Source organism: Oryza brachyantha, chromosome 7 (genome assembly GCF_000231095.2).
Source record: "Oryza brachyantha chromosome 7, ObraRS2, whole genome shotgun sequence".
Classification (NCBI taxonomy): domain Eukaryota; kingdom Viridiplantae; phylum Streptophyta; class Magnoliopsida; order Poales; family Poaceae; genus Oryza; species Oryza brachyantha.
Genome location: NC_023169.2, coordinates 9376018 through 9402426, shown reverse-complemented (window position 1 = coordinate 9402426; position 26409 = coordinate 9376018). Strand labels below are relative to the sequence as shown.

Sequence of the window (26409 nt, the reverse complement as noted above, 5' to 3'; positions counted from 1 at the left end):
CGGGATACCAGGGATGACTAGACTGGCCTTGGCTCTGCCCCCTGAAATTAATCCTCATCCTTGAAAACAAACCCAGGGGTAATGTGTTCCTTGTCTTTAATCCTGCCGGATCTCTTACCCCTAACGGGGCACCGTTTTCACCAAAATAAAGTTAATATTCTCTCTATTAGTATATTGTATTATACAATATAATACATTAAAAAATGACCATAAATCTAAAATTATAAATGATAGTGAATACAACATCAATAATTATCAAATGAAAGGTTACTATCCCCGAAGGTTACCACAATAATTGTCAATACACCTAATATTTTGTATTTCTTTCATAATTTCACGGCCCCATGGTGATCCTTGCGAATGAAGTTTCTTCCTCGTCTCTAAATAATCCTGGGCCCTGACCCTAAATCCCCCTGGATGATTTTGGTCCCAACCCTGGCCTGCTGGCCCCGTTGAGGGCTTGTTCGGTTAGCTGCGAATTGATCCGTAAGGGTGAATCTCTCCCATGTTACCTAAACCCTATGGGGGTTAAATTCCTTGTTTCCCTTAATCCCTCTCTTGAATCCCTCCGTTCGGTTCAAACTATAATTCTGGCTATAAAACACCATTTGCTTTTGATCAACTAGCTGTCAACATTAATTTGCTACATATCATTAGGAACAACCGAACAACAAACATACTGCATGATCGTTAAAATATCCAGAAGTTTATCAGCATTAATTTGCTTTCTGTTAATTAATCCATCAGACATAACTTCTAGATAAAACATCCAGAATTTATCCAAAACAATCTATAAACTTTGTTTACTCCTAAACAACTGAACAATAGATGTTGCTCGTCAATAAATTGATCAACAAAAATATGGTCCGGATGCTACTGAAAATTGGAACCAATGAACATTGAGATATACATTTGTTGCTACTGAACAAAACCAGCATCTTGCAGAGTTCCTTTTCTCTAAAGCCTGCATATAAAAAAGAAGGGGTTATTTCATTTGTGCCCCTTTTTCAGGTTCTAATACTGAATTTGCCCCTCCTTTTTAGGGTTTTCGTCTTTGCCTTTACTTTTTTGAATTGAATGAACCAATTGCCCCTCCTTTAGATGGAAGGACTAACGGTGTTAAATAACATGTTAAAGGACTATTTTACCCCTGCACGAGAATATCATTTTGATATTTTTTTAGTCATTTGTATTGTTACCCTCTGCTCTAAACCATAGAAATATACAAAAGCAATATATTATTAAATCAAATGACATGTTTAAAAACTTGTAATTTTTTTAAAATATTTGACAGAGTTTCAAAACTATGTCAAATTTTTTAAAGAAAATCTTTTATTTTTTAAACTAAATATATTGGTCAACTAACTGTCAACATAACTTCCATCCAAAATAGGGGCAAATGGTTCATTCGGTTAAGAAAAAGAGGGGCAAAAACGAAAAACCCTAAAAAGGAATGATAAAATCAATATTAGACTTGAAAATCAGGGCACAAACGAAATTGTCCCAAAAAAGAAATATGCTTTCAGTTTTCGATGGTAAACTACAATGATTTAAGCTATGCTTATATGCAGTTAGCAATGGACTAGAATTGGACCTTCAGAACTATTAACTAGCAATATTTACAGCTAATGTATACATAACATCCATTATGTATGTAGATAATATCAGATGCTACAGAAAGTCTGAACCTGTTCAGCTGCTACGGAATTTCACCATACAGTACGATTCTTATCTAGATTCAAAACCTTTTCTGATCCACATTTCTGATCCACATTTTGATCTGGTTCTACTATTTCTAAATTCGTATCTAGACTCAGAACCTTTTCTGATGCACGTTTTGATCTGGTTCTACAATTTCTAAATTCTTATCTAGATAATAAAATGCTAAGATTTGCATATTGTTCTGCAGCATAATGAAAAAATGTTCTGTAACATAATGTAAAATTTAGTTTTAATGAGAATCATGACCTACACCTTCAGAACGATCGGCTAAATAATTTTTTTGGTAAAGGATGGCAGTAATAAATTAGAGAATCGAAAGAAACAAGAATCTAAAGGATGCAGTATTTTGACCAGTTGAGCTATCTAATTAAAATTGAAATTACCAAAACCGATGGAAGGGTAGTAGAAACAGGTGTGTTTGTGATGGATGAGGAACCAAGTGAATTACATCGCACAAGTACTTCTATGCGTAGTCAGCTCGGATTAATTAACTGTAATTAGATCAGCTCGATTGGATTCAGTAGCGGGCATCAATACATGAGGTGAGAGATCTTGCCCTCCTCGTCGGGCATGGTCGCAGAGGCAAGATGTGCCGGCGGTCGCCTGACATGCTCACAGCAGAACCAAGAACCCTAACCCTAGGCAGAAGATGAAGGAGAGGAGATGAGGGGAAGAAGGAGATACGTACAGGCGAGAAGGTGGCCGACGGAGAAGATGACCATCGGAGAGGCGGACCTTGTCCCGTCGCCGTCGCTCTACGTCGCGCGCGCCACCGTAGCCATCTTCTCCTGCGCCTCCACGAGGATTTGTTCCACACCTCAGCGGTCGATGTTTTTTTCCCGGCTCAAAACGAGGGGAATGCGCCGGGATGGGCTAGGTTAGTATCCCGCCTGGGCTGAACCGAACGGGCTTTTTTCTGTGGGCTGGAATTTTTCCCACACCGGGATGATCCACAGAGGTTTCAGCCTAATCCCAGTCATTCCCGGCCCAACCGAACAAGGCCTGAGCGGTCCCGCGTCTTGTCCTGACAGAAATTGTGCCAAGCCTAGAGACAAAGCCTATGTTTCATTTTTCTTTTAACATTTTTCACTTTGAGGTACGCCCTTGGGTCCTCCCTCATTATCCAAGACCTCCCTTTCGTGAATACAAAAGTTATGTTTTGAAGCCAAATAATTTTCATGAGTAAGGTGTTGTAGGTTAATTTGGCACGAGCAGGAAAAAAAAGGAATTAACCGAGTTGTTTCCTCGTTTGAGTCATTGATCAAGACCGTCTTGACACATAAACATCCCATAAACATATTCTCACCAACTAATTTCTCGAAATCTTAACCTCCCTTAAACATCCAATAACAGGGCCTAAGTTAATCTGCAAGACCGTCTTGACAACACACTGAGTTCAATCGACTCGGAGACATACAAACAAATAAACAATTACTCCATCCGTAGCACAATTTAAAACTTTCTAACATTATCTAGATTCACGTGGATGCTAATGAATCTAGACACATACATATTATATATATATAAATTATATAAGGCTAGAAAGTCTAATAATATAAAACGGACGGACTAACTGAGTACGTAGCTTTTATTGCTAGCTATAGTACGTAGCTTAATTGGTACGATGATATCCTATATGATTGTCGATCATGAGTAGATCTCGATTACGGCGAAAGGGCCCAGAACCGGTATGATTTGGCAATCGTTACTAAATCCAGCAGCACAAAAGATCTTTTTCCACTCGTGTTCATCCCGTTCCATTCCATTGATATGCATCATGAACAGATTCCGTGTGGCTTCCATCTCGCTGATGCCTTTATCCCGCGGCCCTGATCCTCTCACCATGTCCATGATTATCACCTTTCCTCCAGCGTTTCTCCCGGGAATGGCTTCCTTGCAGCGTTGAAGTATCTTCACACAGTCGTCGTCACTCCAGTCGTGCAAAATGTTCTAAAAGCAAGTATAGATAAGGTTTTAAGAAATGAAGAAAATGGAACAATTAATTGAAGTCGTGTCCTCACCCAAAAGACACAATTTGCATAAGCCGAACATAATTTCGTTCGTTGTCACTCATCTATTTTTTTTGTTATTAATACAACGGCTACCTTTTTTTTAAAAAAAAAAGATAGTACAAAAGCATACGCTCGTAACACCTAAATTTAATCAACTATACGTGTCATCTGCACATTGTACAAATTATATGTAAAAGGCAGTTAACTTATTATTTTCTCTTATCCGTATCAGAAAACTTTTTAGCTATACCTACATTCTTTCATTGATTAATGTATATTCTTTACATATATGTCTAGAATTATTTTTATCCACGTGAATATAGACAATGCTATAAAGTTTTACATTGTGAAACGTAGATAGTATAATTTTACCATAACTTTTACCATGCATGTTTTGGTTTACATTATCAAATGTTCACACACACGAACATATCTGCGTTTGCGGTTCTGTGGAATATAGCTAGTGATATTTCACATATTATTAGGTATCACCAACAAATCACATTTCATTTATTGTAAGTTTGAACAATGTTCAATTCGTTTCCTTTTAACTAACGGGTAGCAAACATATGAGTTGTGGGATATTATCTGTTATAGACTAAAACTGGTCAATCAAACAAAATTAATCACGTGACAGAACTGCTAGTCCCAAAGCGAAAAAAAGGCACCAGCATAGGGGTTATTGTCTGACTTATTTACGGAAAAAGTGGCATATTTCTAAATAAAAACTATTTGGTGAATAAAAATATATATATGTTTTATCATCGATCTAAAAGCCAAGGCTGAAAAATAAATTACGATTGAAAAACTCCAAAATCAAAAATAAATTACGATTGAAAAACTCCAAAATATACTTCAAATGTAAGGTTAAAAATTAAGAATTTGGCTTATAAACATTTGCAGAAGTGAAAAGATGATGGTGATAAATTTCAGCAAAGTATTAAGTACATTAATTTAAATAATAACAGCACCCAGAAACTGTTGGATTCTTTGTGAAGGTGTTGGTTTGTACTATTCCCTTTTATTTTTATTTAATACCCTTGACTTGTAAATGTATGTTTGATTATTTATCTTATTCAAAAAATTTATATAAGTATTACTTATTTTATTGTGAATTGATTTATTAAAATATCTTTAAGTATGACTTATAATTTTGCATATTTACATAAAATTTTGAATATGACGAACAATCAAATATAGATTTAAAAGTCAATTGCGTTAAATAAAAAATGAATAAAGTAGTTGCATTTGGGCTTTGTGTTATTATATCCGGGTTATAGAATAGAGAGTTTAATTGTTTTATATTTGTGAAAAAAATATAGGGCGAGCTGTTTCTAGCAAGGTGGAACGATATGGTTATATTCATTCTAGGTATTTACTTTACTTTTTTTTATTGCTTTTTTGGCTGTGTGCATCGTACTGATCAAAATTAAGATGCCTGATGTATATCTTTGTTAAATAAAATATCCATTATCTATTACTACCTCCATTTCGTAATATAAGATATGTGACTTTTTTGTTTACAACATTTGATAATTCATCTTATTTAAAAATTTAGTATAAATATAAAAAATGATAAGTCAAGCCATCCATTCTTCTAGTCGGATCATCATTGAATTGCACTATAGGAGACAATTAATCCTTTCTAACAAAAATTACTACAGAATGAAGACCAAAGCTAAAAAGCCAAAATGAGGGCGGCGTGTCCTTTGTTCGGTAGTGAGATTTAAAAGACCCTAGAGAGGTCAGCGCCAATAGTACCAGAGAGCTCCAATGACTTGTTAAAAGTCGTGCCACCTTGAACAAGAGTTTAGTATCAATATATATGGTTAGTGGCGCTAAGATCTTATTATAGCTCAGGGTTGAGGTTGCTTTCATAGAATTAGTTTTTCTTATGGTCTATTCATGAAATGTGTTGTATAAAAGGACTAGAACATCAAAATTTCAGCAAAGTATTGGTAGCAACTTGTTTTCTACACCCTTCGTTTCATAATTTAAGATGTTTGACTTTTTTTTGTTTGTATAGTGCCATGCAATGATGATCCAACTGGAAGAATGGATGGCATAGAATGTTTGTCTCCTATAGTGTAATGCAACGATGATCCAACTGGAAGAATGATGGATGGCTTGACCTTTTTAAATATGCATAGAATGTGGATCCAAAAGATCTTAAGTGGTGTTTGGGACGAGCTCATCGAATGTTTAGACGCTTATTATAAATAGTAAACGTAGACTATCAATAAACCTCATCTATAATCTTAGACCAATTTGCGAGACGAATCCATTGAGTCTAATTAATCCATGATTAGCCTATGTGGTGCTACAGTAAACATGCTCTAATTATGAATTAATTAGGCTTAAAAAATTCGTTTCATAGATTACCACTTATTTATTAAATTAGTTTTTTATTAGTCTATATTTAATACTTCAAATTAGTGTCCCAAACATCTGATGTCACGTGGGGCTAAACCATCTAAACAACCCCTTAATCCCCCGTATAGAACAACCCTATATAGATACCCTGAAAATCCATCAAATTGGACTCATTTTGTACTGATTTAGGCTTCTCAAGCTGACATGATTCCAAACAAGTCCACACACCCCCCCCCCCCCCCCGTTTCCTAATAATTGACACTATGTACTCTTCAAATCCAAACTTTCACCACTCAGAAACAGTGGAAACGATGCCATGTTAATTAAAATGGGGCTATGACCTAAATACAAGCATCGAAATTTTGTTCACATTGGTCCCATAATTTTTTGAAAAAATTGTGAATAAAATTTTTATAAATAGTTTCTTAGCAATCTAAAATAAAAAATAAACTACGATAAAAAAACTCTAATATTAGCTCCAAATTTAGTGTTGAAAATTCAAATTTAAGTTTATAAGCAGAAGCTAGCATAAGAAAAAAAGATTTGGGTCCAAGATTGTCAGTTATTAAGAAGCATATTGAGTAGTACCACATCCATCCCTAAATGTTTAACGCCATTAATTTTTTTATAAACGTTTGACTATTCGTCTTATTTAATTTTTTTTGTCAAATATGTAAAGCTATATACATGCACAAAAGTATATTTAACAATAAATAAAATGATATAAAAATAATTAATAATTATGTAAATATTTTGAATAAGATGAATAGTCAAATACGTGTATAAAAAATCAATGGCGTCAAACATTTTGGGAAGGAGAGAGTAGTTTTTTTCTTATTGCAATACGGGCAAGATATCAAAAAAGCAACCACATAGCAATACCTTGAGTACAACAGCATCTGCTCGTGGAACGGACTCAAACATGTCGCCGGCGACGAAGTGCACTTTACCATCACCGGTGACGGGCGCCTGGCTGACCACGTGAGGAAGGTCCAGGACGGTGCACTTGATGTGCGGGAACTCCCGGGCGATCACCTCCGTGGCCGCGCCATAGCCACCACCGACGTCGACGAGCGAGCTCAGCCCGCCGAACACGTGCCTGCCCTTGCCCGCAACGACGGCCTCGAGGAAGATCTGGCTTTCCGCGGCCATGGCGGCATTGAGGACGCTGTTCAGCGTGGAGTCCTTGGCCGCCATCTCCCACTGGGAGCAGCCGTGTGCCACCTCGAACAGGGACGACGACGACCCGGAGGCCGCCAGCGACGGCGGGGCCGTGAGCCAGTCGCGCAAGCTGAAGAAGGACGAGACGAGGTGAGGGCATACGACGAACTGAACCTCGGGGGACAGGCTGCGCGAGCCAACGAGGACGCGGCTTGCTGCGGTGAGCCTGTACGCAACAGCGCCGCCGCCGCCGCCGCCGTCTCCATTAATGTCTGCAGCCCCAATAGTGCTGCTGAAGATGCCGGTCGTGCTGAGCATCTCCATGAGGCGCTGGAGGTCCGCGAGCTTGCTCGGGTGCACGGCGGTGTCGGCCGCGATGTCGGCGAGAGAGGCGGCGCCGCCGCGGCGGTGGATGGCGCCGGGGACGCCGAGATCGACCGCGCACTTGAGCGCCATCGACTTGACGTAACCGAGCACGTGATGGTTGAGCTCCACGAGGGCTGCCACTGCGGGCATGTCGTGATCAGGGCTCGCGTCGGCCAACAGTTTATGATCCATGCTGCTGCCAGTGAGCTTTCGAGGGATGGATGGGTGCAACCCTGCAAATAAGGCCCTCTTGTCTAGTCTTGCCTTGCCTTGCCTTGCCTACCAATGGCCTGTTTGCCTACCGTATATATAGATAGAGAGAGGGAAGGGACATCTTGAATTTAATTCAAAGATAATACAACCGGTTCGTACAAAACAAAGACAAGTTGTCTACCGATCGATTAATCTATGTCCAACCAACCAACCATGGCTGTGTCCTCTTGTAGCGCGCTACCGTTCAGATTATTCCATGATTTTTGTTTATGGAACTGCTAAATACTGTATATTTTATAAAAAGTTTATACATATAAGTTATTATCTTTTTTTTAAAGTATAGTTTTTATTTTTATAGGAGTTAATTTTATCGTTTACACCATTAAATAATATTTTATCCATAAAGAATACAGCCTATACTTACTAATCCAAGCAACCCCTGCACGCTACATGCAAAAATATTTTATCATGGAGATAAATTTTGTTTTTAAATACGAATCACTAAAAATTCACTCTGTAGAAATGGAAACTAGGTTTTGTGCCTTTACCCGTATATGAAAAATTGATTTTCACAGACGGCCACTTAAGAAAGTATAGTGCATGAAAATATGGTATGGCTACAGAAATCACAATTCTTACGTATGCATGGTTGCGTTCTTTTTACATAAAAGATGAAGGAAGAAATATTATCTGATTTTTTTGATAGCTACTCTCTTCATTTTGTATTAAAAGACATTTTACTTTTTTAGTTTGACTTTACCAAGTTCGACCAAGTTTATAGAAAATTTAGCAACAGTTAAAATATTAAATTAGTTTCATAAACTATTAAAAATATTTTCATAATATGTTTTTCTTGTGTTGAAAATACTAATATATTTTTCCATAAACCTGGTTAAATTTAAAGAAGTGAGATAAACGAAGAGAGTATTTAATAGTATAAATAAGAAAACAAAACTATACTACAAAGATAAAAAGCTACTTTAGAAAAATGAGATAATGAACTTTTGCATAACAACTTTTTGCAAAAAAATATATACTTTTAGCGATTCGAAAAAGTGTGCATGGAAAAGGCGAGAAAAAAATCTAGGGAATAATTTGATGGAACAAACGCAACCACACATATGGTTAGTACTAGGTACAACCATAGTTTAATTACAAGTAGACATCAGAAGCATGTGCAATCGGAGGATAGTAAGGGCACGTGCAGTGCACGCGCCTACGTGGCGAGTGGCTCAGGCTCGCCACGTAGGCCCAATGCTCACGTGAAGAGAAGGTGAGGGAGAGTGGTTTCATGAGGATCCTTGTGTGTTCTGCAGGACACCGGAGCCTTGTCAGAGAAAAGAAAGTGTGTTTCGCACTTTTGCAGGAGCGGAGAGGAGGGCGCAAGTTGAGCCATTGAGTTTATCATCACTTTGCTCCGTTCGCCGCACTGCCCGCTGTTAGCCTGAGTTTCGGCTACCGCTGCCCTGAGCACCAGTTACCGCTGCCCCAAGCTTCGGTGATCGCCGCCCCGCTCGCCATCCCGCCTGCCTCCACCGCGCCTGTGATCCATGCCGCCGCAGGCGTCCCAAGCTCCGTCAATCGTTGCCCCTATCCCCCGAGTGCCGCTCCATCACACGACTGTCGCTCGACCACCGCTGCAGCTCGAGTTGGGACTCCTCCACCGGATCTGTGCCTGACAACCATCAGCTTGGGAGGTGGGAAGGGAGAGGAAGCGCGACGGGGAGCCGCCGCATGGTGGACGAGAGACAGAGCCGTCATCGATGGTGATGGAGGGGGCGGTTGAGGGGAATAACTTGAAGGGAAAACATGATGGATGTGGACTAGTGGGGGTAGTTGGGTAGCTTTATTAAGAATACTTAAATTTGAGGGTTTTTATTTTCAAGATATATACTGTTTTGTAAATAGAAAATATATGTGGGCTAAAATAAAAAAAAGGCTGGCATGAAAAATATTTGGTTCAGTTAAAGATACTAGCGAGTAGCGACGTGGAAAATTTTTATTTGTATGAGTGACCTCGTCCTAGTTGGATCCGGGGGATCCTAGATGGGGGCCACTTCGTACTGTGCATGCCCTGATAAAACATGTCCGCCGGCCAAGCTCCAAGTCGCTCCAGCCTCCTGTCAGTCCTCGCCGCGTCGTTGAGAGTACGCACATCTTCAAGCTCTTCCTCTGTCTACGCGGAGCTGCAACAGCGGTTCAAGGACGCGACTCGGCTGAAAAGAAGGCATCCACCCCCATCTTTTTTTGCTTGGGGTATATAGGAAAGACCAAGAGTCTGTTTGGTTGTTGCCCCGAAAAAAATTGTCTAGTCTAAATACCTCTCTAAAAAATATATAGATGATGGTTTCGTTGTCACCTTAAAGCTCCTTCTTCGTTGCCTGCCGTGAAGCATTCATGCACGCAAGTAGCCTGAGCCAGACCGCCAAAAGTGTATTTGAGGTTTTTTTTATTCTCCTTCATTTCCCCATCTTATTCTTCACACGGAAAAGTAAAAACTGTTAGATAAATTTTGTTCAAGTGACCAATGTACTATTATAATGGTTGCAAGATTAGTATATTTTCCTTTAGCGTTTGATTAGTAGCTAAAGATTTAAAGCTAATCCTAATTTTCTGCTCATGCAGCTGTGCTCAACCAAACAAGCTAATTATCAGGCCATCTGGCTAGGCAAGATTCATCTACTTATTAGCTGCGTCTCGGGCATACAAATTTATTAGCCACGTTGCTCAGGACACCAACCAAAAGGCTCTAATACATCTTATTTTGTAAAAGAGTGAATAGTGAACAGTGTAATCGCGTATCCTGTATTGTTTTTGGTAAACCCAAAACTATAACAATCAAGTAGTTTTGGTACTATTGTACGCTATTACACTGTTCGTTCTATTGGTATTATTGTTGACCTAACCGTATTTTTGTTGACCTAACCGTTCGTTCTATTGGTACTATTATACGGATTTTGTGATTACACAACAATCAATACACCATAATTAAACATATAGTAAACCATTTTTTAGTACTACCACTGTACCAAAATACTACTACCAAGTACAATTTGACGGAATTTAATACAATGAATCGGGATACACTCTGTAGCACTGACCGGTTTGTTTTAATAGCACCAAATATTTTCTCCCTGTTCTAGTTTTCAGCCCTCTGTCCATTTTTTTCTCGCATTTGTCGCAACGTCATGTCCAGCAGCTTATCCAAACCTCTCTTTAAATAACCATTAAAAAAATTATCTCACGTATCTGTTTGTGCTCGAATATATCATCCATATTACATCTTTCATATTATATTCAACTATATTTTACTAATATCAGCTACCATCTCCCCTTAGGCGTATACTACTCAGGAAACAGTGTTGCATCTCTATTTGGTACAGAAAGTTTCTCTCCTCTTATATAATTAAGTAAGGATGTGTTGTTATATAATTAAGTAAGGATGTGTTGGACGAATAGTTAAATCCTATTTTTACCCTTGATCGTCTATTTAATAGATGGAGTATGAGATAAATAAGATACTGACCGAGCTCTTAGAATGGACCGATGTTAACTCAACCTCATAGCGTATAGGATTCTATCTCTATTTAACTAGAACAACCTACTACCCTACTTCCAAAATGTAAGTATTTTTAGGACTAATAATATATTAAAAATTATCTTTTAGTCATGCTATTGGTTAATTGTTGAATTTTGAATTAGTTAGATTCCTTCTAATCAAATTGGATATAGAATCATTAAAATGGTTCAAATCATTGAAATCGGTGTATAAATATTCATCTTATGATATAAAATTTATATTCTAAAAATAATTTATTTTGGTATGGAGATACTACCTGGTCAGGTGAATTCAGATCGAGCTGCAAAATTGACTTCGGCCGCGTTCGTTAGGGGTGTAGCTATCTAGCGTAGAGAACATAGTAATTAGTTGATGATTAATTAATTAAAACCATGAGTTTATAATTCGAGCCATGATTTGTCTTTTTTGACGAAAAAAATATTTGTGCTCATTGTTTAAAAATGAATTCACATAATCTTTAGTCCTTCGTTTTGCAATTTATCTTCATAAGAGATGAAGTTAAGCACCATAGGAAGGCAAGAATCAATGTTATGAGAAGGCAACAGTAACAGTAACAGTAGCTAGAGGTAGAATATTAACTTGAACACACTTGAGTGTACAGCAGGTTTTTACAAGCATGGTTCAATGTTTAACTGAATCTCTTATGTAAAAAAAAGTCAATACTCCCTTCGTTTAATAATATAAGATATTTAACTTTTTTTGCTTGCAATGTTTGACCATTTGTCTTATTCAAAAAATTATGATAATATCATTTATTTTGTTTGTGACTTACTTTATTATCAAAAAACTTTAAGCACGACTTGTCATTTTTTATATTTGTACTTAATTTTTGAATAAGGCGAATGGTAAAATATTGTAAAAAAAAGTCAAACATCTTGCATTATAAAACGGAGGTAGTACATGATAGAAATAGTGCTTAACATGAACGAGAAGTATTAATTTTCACAGTGTACCAATATGACACTAAAATACACAAGCAACACACATATATGCTGAATCGTTCAAAGTATTATTTAATTGAGTATAGCAGCTCCAATATAAATATTTGTAAGTACTGATCCACTAACTGATCCCAAAGAGCACTATGTACTGATCTGGGCACAACTAAGTATTCAACTCTTGAGGTTGACGCCTTCTAAACAGCTAAACAAATAGTCCAATACCATCACAGTTGATAATAGGTTCAAATTTTGATTGATGAGGTTCATAGGTGCAAATTAGGATTTAGAACAGCTTACAAGTAAAAAAGTTCAATCGGAACACAATGGCAGGTATATATGTTCTAACTAAAATTTTGTATTTTTATTGAGATAACTTATTATTGATTAATGAATATGTGATTCGTTCATGAGACTCTTTATGTTGTATGTTACTGTTTTTTCAAAGGTTTCCTAATCAAATATTGTATATGGTACGATTGTGATTCATGATCAACACATGTATTGATTGATGATAATGTCTCATGGATCATGATACGCAGATACGAAATCGATATTGTGAACTCATGTTGAAAAACATGATGTTAGATAAATCCAACATAAGATACTATAAGAGCTATATGTGATGTGCCATTTGTGTTCTCATTAAGTATTGATGTATAATTCTTAGACTTGAGATTATCATCGTTCCAACACCTGTAGTGGATTTCTTAGGGACAACTAAAAACTATGTCGTGATTGGGTAGTTATAAAAATATTATTCAGTCATACTACGAAACATGTAGTGGGATATGAATAATCAAGATGAGATTTGCCACTCTTTGGAAATATATTTGTGGGCTCCTCGATCTTAGAGACTATGGAGGTGCATGGCCATACTAAAGGTGATCGAGGAGTCCATCACAAATTAAGTAATCTATTATAGGATGAAATGAATGATTGAGCTATTCAAAGGATGGCACATATCTAGCCTTGAGCCTAATCGATATTATGAGGCAAAGCGATTAATGCAAATATATATTATAGCTTCAGCCGATGTAATCTATATGTTTGTTTAGCGGGTTAATATGTTCTGCTGGGAGTTGTTGTTGGCACGTGGACCTAAAAGGTGTTTTCGGGTTGCAACGAGGATTCATGAATCTATGGGTTGTAGAGAATCAGGGAATTAAATATTGATCCAATATAGTCTCAATTTAAATAAAGATCCAAGAAGGACTCCTGTGGGCCTTGGAGGCCCAGTTTCGGGTCTTATATATACAGAGGCAAAGGGGCTGGTTCTGTGTGTGAGTAAACCCTAGTCATCGTCCTTCGAGCCAACCCTAGCAGCACGTGGACGCTAGCATGTCCACGCATAGGTTCCTTCTCTAGACGTGTGGATACATGTGGAGGCATGGCTACATTACGGTGCTAATCGGTACTGTTACACAGTGAGGTGCATGTGTGTGGAGGAGAAGGTCGAGCTACTGTGATCAACTACTTTCTCTACATCGACACACGTCAAATGACAGTCATTTTCTGTGGCTTCCTAGCACCTTCTCTTGTTCTATAAAATGTCAAGTGGTAACGATCTATGATCCTTTGCTTCGTTTGTTTTTGGTTAAAGTGGTAGAAAATTTTGTTTATGTCATTGTAGTATACACATATCCCCATAGTTCCACCCACCTAAACAACAAGCATTGTCACCCACACTACTCTCGAATCCCACCAATAGTACCCTAGCTAGTGCAGGAGCCCAGACACTGCAACGTCACTTTCTAAATAACAATGACACCTAGTGTTAACGCCAGATTTTAGCAAATCGCCGCTATGGATTAATCTGTGATTAAAAACCCAATCAGACAGGAAACACAGCAATCGGATAGAAGACCAAGCGGAATATGACTCGGATTCAGCCGATGGAGTTCGATTCGGATAAGAAATACAGTCCGATTAGGCCTAGAATGTTACAGATAGATTCGAGAATAATCAGAGTCCGTGTAATTTAATTTTATCTGTTAATTCGAGTTAGTTTAGATTTTTCCTTTATCTCTAAGGTTGTTAGAGTCCAATCGGGACTTGTGTGTTAGAGATAGAATCCATCTAGGAGTTTGTTATTTTTTTTATCTATTAGGAGTTGTATGTCGTGTCCAACACGGCCTAGCCTCAACCCAAGGGTATAAATATGTATGCCCGGGGTCATTGTTTATCATCGACATCAATCAATAGATCAATTACTCTCGGCGCATCGCCACCCTCCTAACCGAGGTTTCAACTCCGGTGGAACTTGGCACCTGACGTGGGGCTGCATCGTTTCGATCTCCGACGGATGGGTAAGTCCTATGTTTCGCCGGGCCACGGTAATCGTTCGACTAGATTAGAACTGTCTCGGTTCAGTCTGATTTTCTAATCTAGTTGAGCAATTGCTAGTTATCGTGTCAGTTTCAACTTAGATCACTTTCGTGTGTTGAGTTGATCTGGTCAACCACCTTGGGTGATCCATGTCGGTTTGATGTTCGCTATTTGACGTATTCAATCTAGTACTGTCTTGGTTAGGTCCGATATAATAGATTGGGTTTGTCAGATGGTTTTATATCAGATTGATGTATTTTACTCACTGTTTTATCGGAGTACCAGCCGATAAGTTTCTAGTCATCGGCTCATTGGCTTGATAGCAATCTAGAACTGTTTAGTATCTAGCCTAACATTGCTAGGCGTAATCTTGAACTGTCTCGGTTGAGTTCGATCTTCTATGATTATTCTTAGCAATCTGGGCTAGGTATTTTATAGATCTTGGTTGTTTGTCCGCCGTCTATAGCCGAGGATTTTTGCCGATCTACGTGCTTACCATATTTACATCAATAGAGTAGCCGATTGCTTTACTGCATTATTTCTATACCAATCGGCTTGATTTAGATTAGATCGTCAGTTATTTATGTTGCATCGGCTTATGAGAATTACATGCAAGTTGGTTTTCGCCGATCGTAACACATAATTCATTGTTTGTTCCAAGTAATTCGTCAGTTTATTTATTAGCCTTATCGATCTTCATGTTTTCTATAATCACATTGTGACCGACTGCATCTGTCTTGGTTAAGTCCAATCTCTGCACGTCTAGTTCGATCTGGTTATAGGGGCTCGTCCGATCGACTGAGATTGATAAGTAACTTGGTGGATTACGTTGGTCTAATATTTTGTTTAACTATATTTCTATTGAGTCTCTGGCCGATCCAAGCTTTTTACAGTCGATTGTTTATCCTATCGGCTAACCGTTGCAGCATCAACATCTGGTCGGCTGGATTATTAGTTATTAATTGACTTGATAGCCGATCGGCTTTTTTTACTATTCATCTTGTCAGTTGCAGGATCAAACTGACTGGCACGCCTGCGCATAAATTTAGGTCCTGCACTGGAATGGTCTAAGATTGATTCTTAGGCCTTCGTGTGTGACGCGTCAACGTTCACATTTTTGACGTCAACAGCTAGCCAGCTTGGGCTTGCCTTCATCCTCTATTGAACCAAGTTACTTACATAGAGCAGTTAAAACAATGTCTTAGCAAAAACCAAAACCCTAGAAGGAGAGGATGATAAAGAAGAATAGGTGCTAAGCTCACATATTGGTGAAGATGGGGACTTGGAGGAGGTCGTCGTGCTCAAAGTCACATGAGTGTAGTGGATGAGGCTAGCAGGGGTGAATAGGAGAGACGTGTCATAGGCTCTGTCACGTAGTCGCTCACGAAAGAGGGAGGCAGCGGCGGTGGCCTCGCGATGAGGAATGACAAGAAAAGTTTCTGACCTCACAAGGCATGGGTTATTTCCCCAAGGTTTCTACGTTGATTGGGTTGGGAAATGACCTCCTCATGTGCTTCCAAATGGCCAAGAAACTTGGGCTGTGTAATTTAAACCCAACGGCGTCACTGCCACTAGAAGAGATGGTCTGCTTGGAGAAGGCAAGGTCCTTGGCATAGATGAGCCATGGAAAAATTACTCCATCCCAAAATACCTCATCTTTAGTCCTCCTTGTTTGTCCCACAAAGATGTCATTTTTTGAGCAATTATAACATTAGAGTTTGGTAAAGTAGGGGATAAATGCCTTGGGATTGAAAAAATTAGGAAACAATTACATTAAAATTTGAAGGATATTTCAGTTTTTGTAGCTTTGTATTGGTATATGTGAGGTGGGCTAAATATGAAGTCTTTTTTGCGACGGGTAGGGTATTGTATATAAGAGAAATATGATAGGAACAGTAGTCCTGCCATGGCTATGTAGGCTGTAGGGGAGAGAGACCGGAGGTCGGGGACGATAACCCTGATGCCGGAGAGGAGCCGCGGCAGCGCTGAGATGTGGCAGCGTGCAAGCATGGCGAGGGAAAAGGCTTGAGCTGTAGATGGCCCGTGAGGCCAGGCAAACATAATTGTCTTGCTTGATTAATTTCCCAAGAGTCTTGAGGTATTTAAATTCCACCATACACAACCCTACCATAACTAAATTGTAAACTTATGGAAAGCCCTACCTAAGTCAATTAAACTTATGGAAAGTAATCAAAATATCTAAGGAAAACAATATCTTGGACTTTCCACTCAATGTGCGCCATCATCGTGCATATGTGAGGAGGGGTGGTGCTGCTTGGGCCACGGTTGGCTCAGGTTGGGCTGTAACAATATATTTTCCTGATCATATATATATTATACATAGAAGATAAATACTTAGATTACTAGGCAAGTTACGACGATTTAAGGGCGCATTCAAGAGAGAGGGTTCTTGTATTGGTATCTTTGACATCACCAACACCTATGATGTGTCCACTAGTATAGATCCTCTCATCTGTGACGGCCCAAAACATGTTTGGATTACTTGGGCCGTCAGAACATAGACATCTCAATCGGGTCTAAAATAAGCCCGTTGTAGATGTAATCGCACAGCTGTAAGTCAGGTGCGTATGGTTAGAGCCCGTCAGAGATGGTACTTATCTCTGACGGGCACAAAGGTAAGCCCGATTGAGATTGTGCAAGTCATGTCAATCGAGCCAAGTTACCAGGCCCGTCATAGATGACCATCATCTCTGACGGACCCGGGAGATTGCCCGATTGAGATGACCATGCGCCCGTCACTGATGGTTTCTATTAGTGACGGTCTCCTTTGCTGCGCCCGATTGAGATAATCGGTGGCCCGTAAGAGATCTCGGAATATGGCCCGATTGAGATAATTATTTGCACTCTATAAATACTCGGCCCGGCTGCTGTTTGAAGCTATCCCACTGTTCACAATTTTGGTGGGAGGTGTAAGGGGACGAATTTTTGTAATTGTTTTCTAAAGAGAATATGAAAATCATAAAGTAAGTATAAAGGTTAACTAATACCTTCTTTAATTATAAGCACTCTAAAATTTCAAGCATGCAAATAAATATTAACTAATATTTTGCTTTTTTTAGCGATGGTTCGAAGTTGGATGTATGCGACTAATTTGAAGCGGCATTGCAAGGAGTATAGAGATGGCGTATTAAGTTTTTTGAACGCCGTGGACAAGGATAGGAAAAGAAGAAACAGCAAATACATCTGGTGTCCATGTAGCGATTGCAAGAATGAGTCTAAGTTTGAAAGCAGAGTGGACGTGCACTCTCACTTGATACGTCGGGGATTCATGAAGGGATACACACGTTGTGTGAAGCATGGAGAGGAAGAATCAGGAAGTGGTGCAGTTCCTGAAAGAAGTGGTGCAGACAATCATGAAGAAGGAGATGAAGATGAAGATGAGCATGATATGTTTATAACGTCTCCATTGGGTGGTGAAATGGTTGATGTGGAATCGAATCTGTTGCAAGACATGTTACGTGACGTTGAGTACCCGGCATACAACAAGAGAGATTCTATGAAGTTGAACAAGTTGGTCAGTGACTCGGCGACACCTCTGTACGCCGGATGCAAACCAAAACATACCAAATTGTCAGCTACCTTAGAGCTAATGAAGCTAAAAGCTAGTAGTGGATGGACCAACAAGACTCTTATAGAACTACTGGGAATAATGAAGACGATGATTCCCGAAGAGAACACATTGCCCGAGACGACATATGAAGCAAAGCAGGTTCTATGTCCCTTGGGGTTAGAGGTTCGTAGAATTCGTGCTTGTCCAAATGACTGCGTATTGCACTACAAGCAATACGCGGACTTAGATGCTTGTACTGTCTGCAAGGCATCTCGGTACAAGAGAAAGAAAGGTGCGGCGGTGGGAAAGAAGTCAAAGGGGGTGGGCCAGTGAAGGTTGTGTGGTATCTACCCATCGCTGATCGTTTCAAGCGAATGTTTGCCAACCCCAAGGAAGCGGAGATAACACGTTGGCATGCCACAGAGAAAAGGGATGACAGATTACTAAGACACCCAACTGATTCGATGCAATGGAGGAATGTCGATCGAAAGCACAAAGACTTTGCAGCCGACCCTAGAAACATAAGGATAGTTTTGTGTATGGATGGCATGAATCCTTTTGGAGACATGAGCAGTTCGCACAGCACTTGGCCAGTTCTTATTGCGAACTATAACCTCCCTCCATGGTTATGCTTCAAAAGAAAATATATTATGTTGTGCTTGTTAATCCAAGGTCTAAAGCAACCCGGCAATGATATCAACGTGTTCTTGGAGCCTGTTGTCGATGATCTTGAGATTCTTTGGAAAGAAGGCGTGGAAACATGGGATGCAGATAGTCAGGAAAACTTCAATCTAAGAGTTCTTTTGTTCAGCACCATTAATGACTACCCCGCACTCAGTAATCTTTCCGGACAAACTATGAAAGGAAAGAAGGCTTGCTCGGATTGCTTGGAACATACACGGAGCCGATGGCTGAAGAAATCACGAAAGATGGTCTACATGGGTCATCGGAGGTGGCTCCCTCTAAGTCACGCATTTAGAAGAAAGAAGAAAATTTTCAACGGGAAGAGGGAACTTCAATCTGCTCCAAGGGATTTGTTCGGAGAAGGGGTCCACAACATGGTGAAGGACATAACTAATGAGTTTGGAAAGAAAAGAAAGCGTGATCAGACAAAGGACAAGGGTATGTGGAAGAAAAAATCAATATTTTGGCGGCTAACATACTGGAAAGACCTTGAGGTGCGTCATTTCATTGAACTTATGCACGTAGAAAAGAATGTGTGCGAGAGTTTGGTTGGACTGCTGCTCAATATGCCTTGGAAGACGAAGGATGGGCTGAATGCACGACTAGACCTTTAGGAGATGAACATTCGTAGTGAACTTAAGCCTGTTATGAATGAAGCGACGAGTAGAGTGTATCTCCCACCTGCTTGCCACACTCTGTCGAATGATGAGAAGATCGCCATGCTATCATGTTTGGCAAATATTAAAGTTCCATCCGGGTATTCAGCGCGGACCAGCAAGTACGTAAAATTGGACGATCTAAAACTGGTAGGGATGAAGTCTCATGATTGTCATGTGCTAATCACACACCTCTTACCAGTTGCTATTAGAGGGATTCTGCCACCAAAACTCCGCCACACGATCCAACGACTATGCGCCTTCTTCAATGCAATTGGTTAGAAGATTATAGATCCTGAAAACCTAGATGGGTTGCAGTCTGAAATTGTCAATACCCTTTGTCACATGGAGATGTACCTTCCACTCTCTTTCTTTGATATCATGATCCATCTGCCTGTTCATCTGGTGAAGCAAACAAAACTATGTGGCCCTGTATTTCTAAGAGAAATGTGGTCGTTCGAGAGGTACATAGGGGTTCTGAAGTCATATGTCAGAAACAGAGCAAAACTAGAGGGAAGCATCATTGAAGGTTACAAGACCGAGGAGGCTATCAAGTTTTGTGTTGATTACATGTCTGAGGATGATCCTATCGGAGTTCCAGCGTCTCGTCATGAGGGACGGTTGTTAGGTGTTGGCATAATAGGCAGGAAAAGGATTGTCCCCGATCAAGATTCCTATGCGCAAGCTCATTTCGCTGTACTTCAACACATGGCTGAAGTGACCCCATACTTTGAGGAGCATCTAGAGAAGGTCCAACTAGAGAATATGGGTCGGTCAGACACGTGGATCAACAGAGAGCATAGTACTCGCTTCATTGAATGGTTCAAGAATCGTATCGCACGGTTGACCGATGGCCCAAGTGAGCTATTGCAAAGGTTGGCAAGGGGCCCATGTTGGGATGTTGATACATGGCAAGGCTACGATATCAATGGTTACACATTCTACACCACTACACAAGATGAGAAAAGCACTGTGCAAAACAGCAGCATCCGTATAGATGCATATCAGGATCAATCTGGATCAAACATATGCTATGGCCGCATTCAGCAAATTTGGGAACTTAACTACGTAAACTTCAAAGTATCTTTGTTTCGTTGTACCTGGGTCAATATACGCACAGGTGTGAAAGTTGACAAGGAAGGATTCACGTTGATCGATCTGGCCAAAATTGGATACGTCGACGAACCATTCGTGTTAGCCAAGCAAGTCCAACAGATTTTCTACGTACAAGACCCTGCAAACAAGCGAAGAATTGTTGGGGTTGACAACGTCGTGGATGAGGAAGAATACAACAAGAGCCTTCATGTCAGACCTCAAATCAACATCGAAGACAATCCTGAAGACGATGTGGCGTACGCTTGTTCGGACCATTCAGAAGGCATATCTTTGTAAATGAACTCTATGTGCAATATACCTTGCATCTGTGCGTTAATGATATGAATTCGGTAAGTAATAGCAACTTCAAACTATATATGACATACGGAATTTTATCGTTCTATGATTTATAAAAATGTAATAGCAAATTTAGTCTTGGTATGATTTTCTAAAATTAAAACAAATTGTTTTTGTTAGTGAAATTTAATACAAATTTAATAGCACTTTTACTATAAATGGTTTTCTACAAACTGTTTTTCATGTAATAGCAATTTTAACAATTTGTATGATATGAATTGTAATAGTTACACTATCTTTGACGGGCGTTGACAAAAAGCCCATCTGAGATTTGGTCATCTCTGACGAGCTGTGTAGCTAAGCCCGTCAGAAATGACTTAGGCTCTAATGGGCTTGGCTCGACGCCCATCAGAGATAGAAAAGGCTCTAACGGGCTTAGGCACAATGCCCATCAGAGATAGGCTGATTTAGGGTTTAGGTGCCAGCCCACCCTCCTCGCATGCTCACTCTCACTAATCCAGATCTAGCCCCCTCACGTCGCCGCCACAGAGCCCTCCCCACGGTGCCACTGTCCCCGAGGCCTCCCCACGTCGCCACCGTCCCTAACGCCGGCCACCTGCTTCCCGGGGCCACCGACGCCCTCCCCCACGCCGGCACCGCCGTCCTCGACCCCTCCCCACACCGACGCCCTTCCCGATGCCGACGCCGCCGTCCCCGACCCCTCCCCACGCCGCCGCCATCCCCGACGCCGGTGACTGCCATCCCGAGGCTGTCGACACCCTCCCCGACTCCAGCGCCGCCGTCCCCGACCCATCCCCACGCCGACGCCCTTCCCGACGTCGGCGACCGCCATCCCGAGGCTGCCAACGCCCTCCTCCACTTTAGCGCCGCCGTCCCCGACCCCTCCCCACGCTGACGCCCTTCCCGACACCGGCGACCACCATCCCGAGGCCACCGACGCCCTCCCCGACTCCGCCACCGCCGTCCCCGACCCCTCCCCACGTCGACGCCCTCCCCGACTCCGGCGTCGTTGTCCCCGACCCCTCCCCACGTTGACGCCGTCCCTGACGTCGGCGACCGCCATCCCGAGGCCGTCGACACCCTCCCCGACTCCGGCGCCGCTGTCCCCGACCCCTCCCCACGCCGACACCAGCGACCGCCATCCTGAGGCCGCCGATGCCCTCCCCGACTCCGGCGCCGCCATCCCCGACGCCTTCCCATGCCGACGCCCTCCCCGACTCCGGCGTCGCCGTCCCCGAGCCTCCCCACGCCGCCACCGTGCCCGACGCCCTCCCCGACTCCGGCGCCGCTGTCCCCGACCCCTCCTCACGCCGACGCCCTCCCCGACGCCGTCCCCGAGCCCTGCCCACGCCGTCCCTGACGGCGACGCCACCGCAGGTGAGCCGCCTCCCTCCTCCTCCCGCTCGCTCATCCCGTGTCGCAAGTAGATTTATTTTTTTGTTTTGTTAGTCTGTTAGTCACCCTGTTTGTTAGATTTGAACTTCTTAACAATTTAATTATGCCAATGGATGCTTGTTCTCAGATTGAAATATATGAAAATACAAATAGTGGTTGTGTCCAATTGATTATGTCGTGAGCAAACGAGAATTTTTGGTTAGCCTTAAAATCATCGCATCTAGTCTCCTAAGATGTGTAACACATTTGGTCTCCGTCTTCATGCAGTTTGACGGGCAATTCTTAGGCTGAAGTTGACTGGCATGCTAAGGCCAAAGAAAAATATGCCGTTTGCTTACTTCGTTGTTAATATGTCGAGATGTCAAGTAGAGAGCATTGTAACGGCAGTTACTATAGGCTAGTTAATGTACACTCCGTGCTGAAAAATATGACCTTTCGCTGGTAGTACGTAAATATCACGTCCACCTCATCGCGATGGTGGTGCACACGTCTTGAGGGACATACAAATCAAACAAGTGTCAAGAAATGTGCACACCTGTCGCGTGAGGTGGACGTGATATTTACATCCTAGTAGTGCACGGTCTGAATTTCCATCATGGAGACATCATTAGTTACCCTGTAATAACTACCGTACACAATGTATATGAATCATTTTGGATTTTAGGTGTGTATGTCACGACATAGTACTTACGACATTTTAACATTGCCTAGTAAGGTAGATCTAGGTCTTATTGCACAACGGTCCAATAGTTTTTAACATTCCTATGGTACAACAGTTAAACAGAAAATGACGCAGCAAGAATCGTCCAGTACAACATCGAGTCGGGCTTGTAGGAGCCAGAATAGGATTTCTAAGGAAGTCTACACCATAACGGATGTGGATGATCTCGGATTTCCCATAGCTCCTCCAAAAGCGGTCAAGAGGTTCTCAACTATATGCGGAGTCCTAGGTAGGCGAAACTTCACAATTACGAAGGACCACATTGACCAGGTCCCACAGTCGGAAAAAGAGGAGTCCTAGAGGCAATTCAAGGAAAGTTTTGAGTACCCCGGTGAGGCCGAGGCTAGACTCAAGAAGCAGGCTATCCACGAGATGGGCAACTTGTGAAAAAACTTCAAGACCACGTTGGTGACCGAGTACGTCATGAACCCCGCCAAGGTCGAACCGTACGCGAAGTACCCGTTCATCACCAAGGAAGCGTGGGAACATTTCTATGCCACGAAGTCAACGCCTGAGTCTCTGGTGAAAAGTGCAGCCTATAGGAATCTACAAGCAAGAAACATTCACCCGCATCGGCTCGGGACGACGTGTTATCGAAGATGGGCGACGCATGCAAGGAGTTGCATGGGTACTACATGGAGAAAACTAATGCAAGGAGGAAGAATAGAGAGACCTCGATGACGGGGCAACATGATATACAGCCATTCCTCGGGCCTCCGGGCTTCATCGTTGTAGACTTCAGAGATCTATGGGACCTCTACAGGTTGCGGTCGATCGACACCAACTACTTAAGTGCTACTCCTTGTAAGTATTGTTGCGTATGAAATATGGTAATAACAAACTATATATTACGCTCACTCGGATCCTTTTCTTGCATATAGGTTGACTTGGAAGCATGTCCATCGTCATGCACCCCATGTTGCCTTGCTCGATCCGTCTGTCGTCAACGAGACCACTATGAAGACCGATCCAGCTAGCATGGTAGAGTATTTGTATGATTGCTTATGGTCCCGTCAAGACAAGGACTTTCTTATGTGCGCCTACAATCAACAGTAAGTGTGCACCCTACTTACCATGAAAGGCGATGACATGCATATCTCTAAGTACTTAACTATCAATTTATTTACATCGTAGGGGTCATTGGATTCTTCTGGTCATAGTGCCGAAGTAGAGTTTGGTTTACTACCTTAACTCCAACATCAAAAAAAATATATATGATTGGATGGTGATCGAAGCTGCCTTGAATGACGCCTGTGTCAAGTACATGGCAAAAGGCGGAAGGCATAAGGACGAGCATCCCACACTCGGTCACAAGAAAGACTTCCTAATACGTCAACAAGTCGGTGAACAGTGTGGGTTCCACGTCTGCCATAACATGAGAAGCTTCGCAGACAAGGTGGCCTTGCTCGACCTTGAGGTGTGTGCTTCGGTTGTTTATTTTGTACGTAGCACGACAACTCGCAACGTATGTAGACTAACTTCGCGCCTTGCATGCAGGATAAACTTTCAAAGATGCCGAAAAACAACTTTGATATCATTCGAGAAGAGATAGCACGATTCATGCTTGATGATATCTTGTCAAGCAAGGGAATGTTTAGAGTCAAGTGCTAGCTAGCTCATCCATGAATACTTCCACATTTCCAATGCTTATGACAAACATCTATTTGTGTAATTATATAATCATTGAATTGTGTTGAACAAGAGTTGTAATTAAGTCCATACTTGCGACATAAATTTACAATGTTTTGACAATTACTGCACTTAAGTTGATCTAATATGTATTATTTGTTTTTCTAGATTGTATAATGTCTCGGTTACTAATTGATTAATTGATTACATCTTAACTTGTTTTAGTTCATAACTCTGCTTTGGTGGGCCATAAAGCATGTGAATGTATTTGTATAATATTTTGTGAATTGCTTTTGCCGTGATGGATTATGTGAGTGGACTGAAATGTGTATATATATGTGATGGGAATGGACCGAAATCTGGGTTGCTGGGATCGATAAATCTGTGTATAATCTGTATTTTCGTCGCAGGCATGGCTAGTAAAGGCCTGAGGCTAGCCAAAAATACAAATTTTATTTTTTTACTAACCTACTGATTACTGATGGGTGTACAACCTAAGCCCGTTAGAGATAAAGTCATCTGTGACGGGCTCTAGAATAGACCGGTAGAGATATAGTCATCTGTGACGGGCTTAAGGCTTGAGCCCAATAGAGATAAGGTCATACGAGCCAGGTCAATTTTGATTCCTCACGTGGGTCAAATCTATCTGTGACGGGCTCCTTTCTCGGCCTGATAGAGATAGGTACTTATCAGTGACGAGCTTTTATGTTAGCCCGATTGAGATAGGATATCCGTGACGGGCTAGATCTGACTTGCACGGTTTGGTCAAGCTTATCTCTGACGGGCATATAACTCGGCCCGATTGAGATAATATCCATCCGTGACGGGCTTGTGCTCGATTGAGATGTTAGCACACATCAGTGACTTTTGCTGACTGACGAGAGCGCTACCCGATACAGATGATGCTTTTAGCCCGTTAAAGGGATCCCGTGCTAGTGGTCACTTCCTAGATTTGGCAATGTCCTTATTGTTGTTCACAAGGTCAACTACATAAAAAAAACTTATGCAACATGCTCTATGAGGACCTATGGATCATCTTAATAACCTATATATATATAGCTCTGGTATGCATGTATTTAGGGCTACTATGCCGGTATTTTATGCAATAAAGAGATTTATTCCTACTCAAGAATCGCAGCAGCAAATAGGCAAGGCAGCTAAAATCCATTGTATTGAAAGATTTACTTCGTACGTTTCCTACTACAAGTCACGTTCAATTTATCATAAGTCAAAAGTTTAACAAAATGTATAGAAAAATGTAGCAATATTTCTAACAGAAAGTATATGTACTATAAAAATATATTCAGCAGTGAATTCAATAAAATAAATTTGGATATTGGTCTATCTTTTCAAAAACAAGATCATACTTGAGAATATTTTACTTAGAATAAATCCAAATTACTACCTCCTTATTTTAATTCACACTTTTGATTTTTGATACCCGCATTTGACCATTCGTCTTATAAAAAAATTACATAATTATTAATTATTTTTCTGTGATTTATTTTATTATTGAACGTAATTTAAACCTACTTATAATATGGTATATCCGTATATGTGTATATAAAATTTTTGAAGGAGATATGATCAAATATGGTATAAAAAGACAACAGTGTGAAGTAACAAAAACGAATAGAATAATTTATT

The 26409-nt window shown here is 40.9% G+C and overlaps 2 protein-coding genes across 2 annotated transcripts; one reads left to right on the top strand and one right to left on the bottom strand.

Annotated features, from left to right (window-relative positions):
- Positions 1 to 3369: 3369 nt before the first annotated feature.
- Positions 3370 to 7784, bottom strand: LOC102705362 (acetylserotonin O-methyltransferase 1-like). Its single transcript, XM_006658459.2, has 2 exons — positions 6990 to 7784; positions 3370 to 3672 (listed from the first exon to the last, which is right to left on the bottom strand). The coding sequence occupies exons 1-2, from the start codon at positions 7782 to 7784 to the stop codon at positions 3370 to 3372; spliced, it is 1098 nt and encodes a 365-aa protein (XP_006658522.2).
- A 10198-nt stretch (positions 7785 to 17982) lies between these two features.
- On the top strand, positions 17983 to 20996 carry LOC102699601. The gene is made up of 3 exons (XM_015839132.1): positions 17983 to 18556; positions 18937 to 19442; positions 19887 to 20996. Exons 1-3 carry the CDS (start codon positions 17983 to 17985, stop codon positions 20994 to 20996), a joined length of 2190 nt encoding a protein of 729 aa, XP_015694618.1.
- The last annotated feature ends 5413 nt before the right edge of the window (positions 20997 to 26409 follow it).

What these genes read in the sequence shown, in the direction of transcription:
- LOC102705362 (XM_006658459.2), bottom strand. Translation starts at nt 7,784, where the DNA reads ATGCCCGCAGTGGCAGCCCTCGTGGAGCTCAACCATCACGTGCTCGGT. An exon ending in CAGATGCTGTTGTACTCAAG is followed by an intron (nt 3,673 to 6,989) that starts GTATTGCTATGT and finishes ACTTGCTTTTAG; the next exon opens with AACATTTTGCACGACTGGAG.
- LOC102699601 (XM_015839132.1), top strand. Translation starts at nt 17,983, where the DNA reads ATGAAGGGATACACACGTTGTGTGAAGCATGGAGAGGAAGAATCAGGA. An exon ending in TCGGTACAAGAGAAAGAAAG is followed by an intron (nt 18,557 to 18,936) that starts GTGCGGCGGTGG and finishes TGTTAATCCAAG; the next exon opens with GTCTAAAGCAACCCGGCAAT. An exon ending in CATACTGGAAAGACCTTGAG is followed by an intron (nt 19,443 to 19,886) that starts GTGCGTCATTTC and finishes GCAATTGGTTAG; the next exon opens with AAGATTATAGATCCTGAAAA.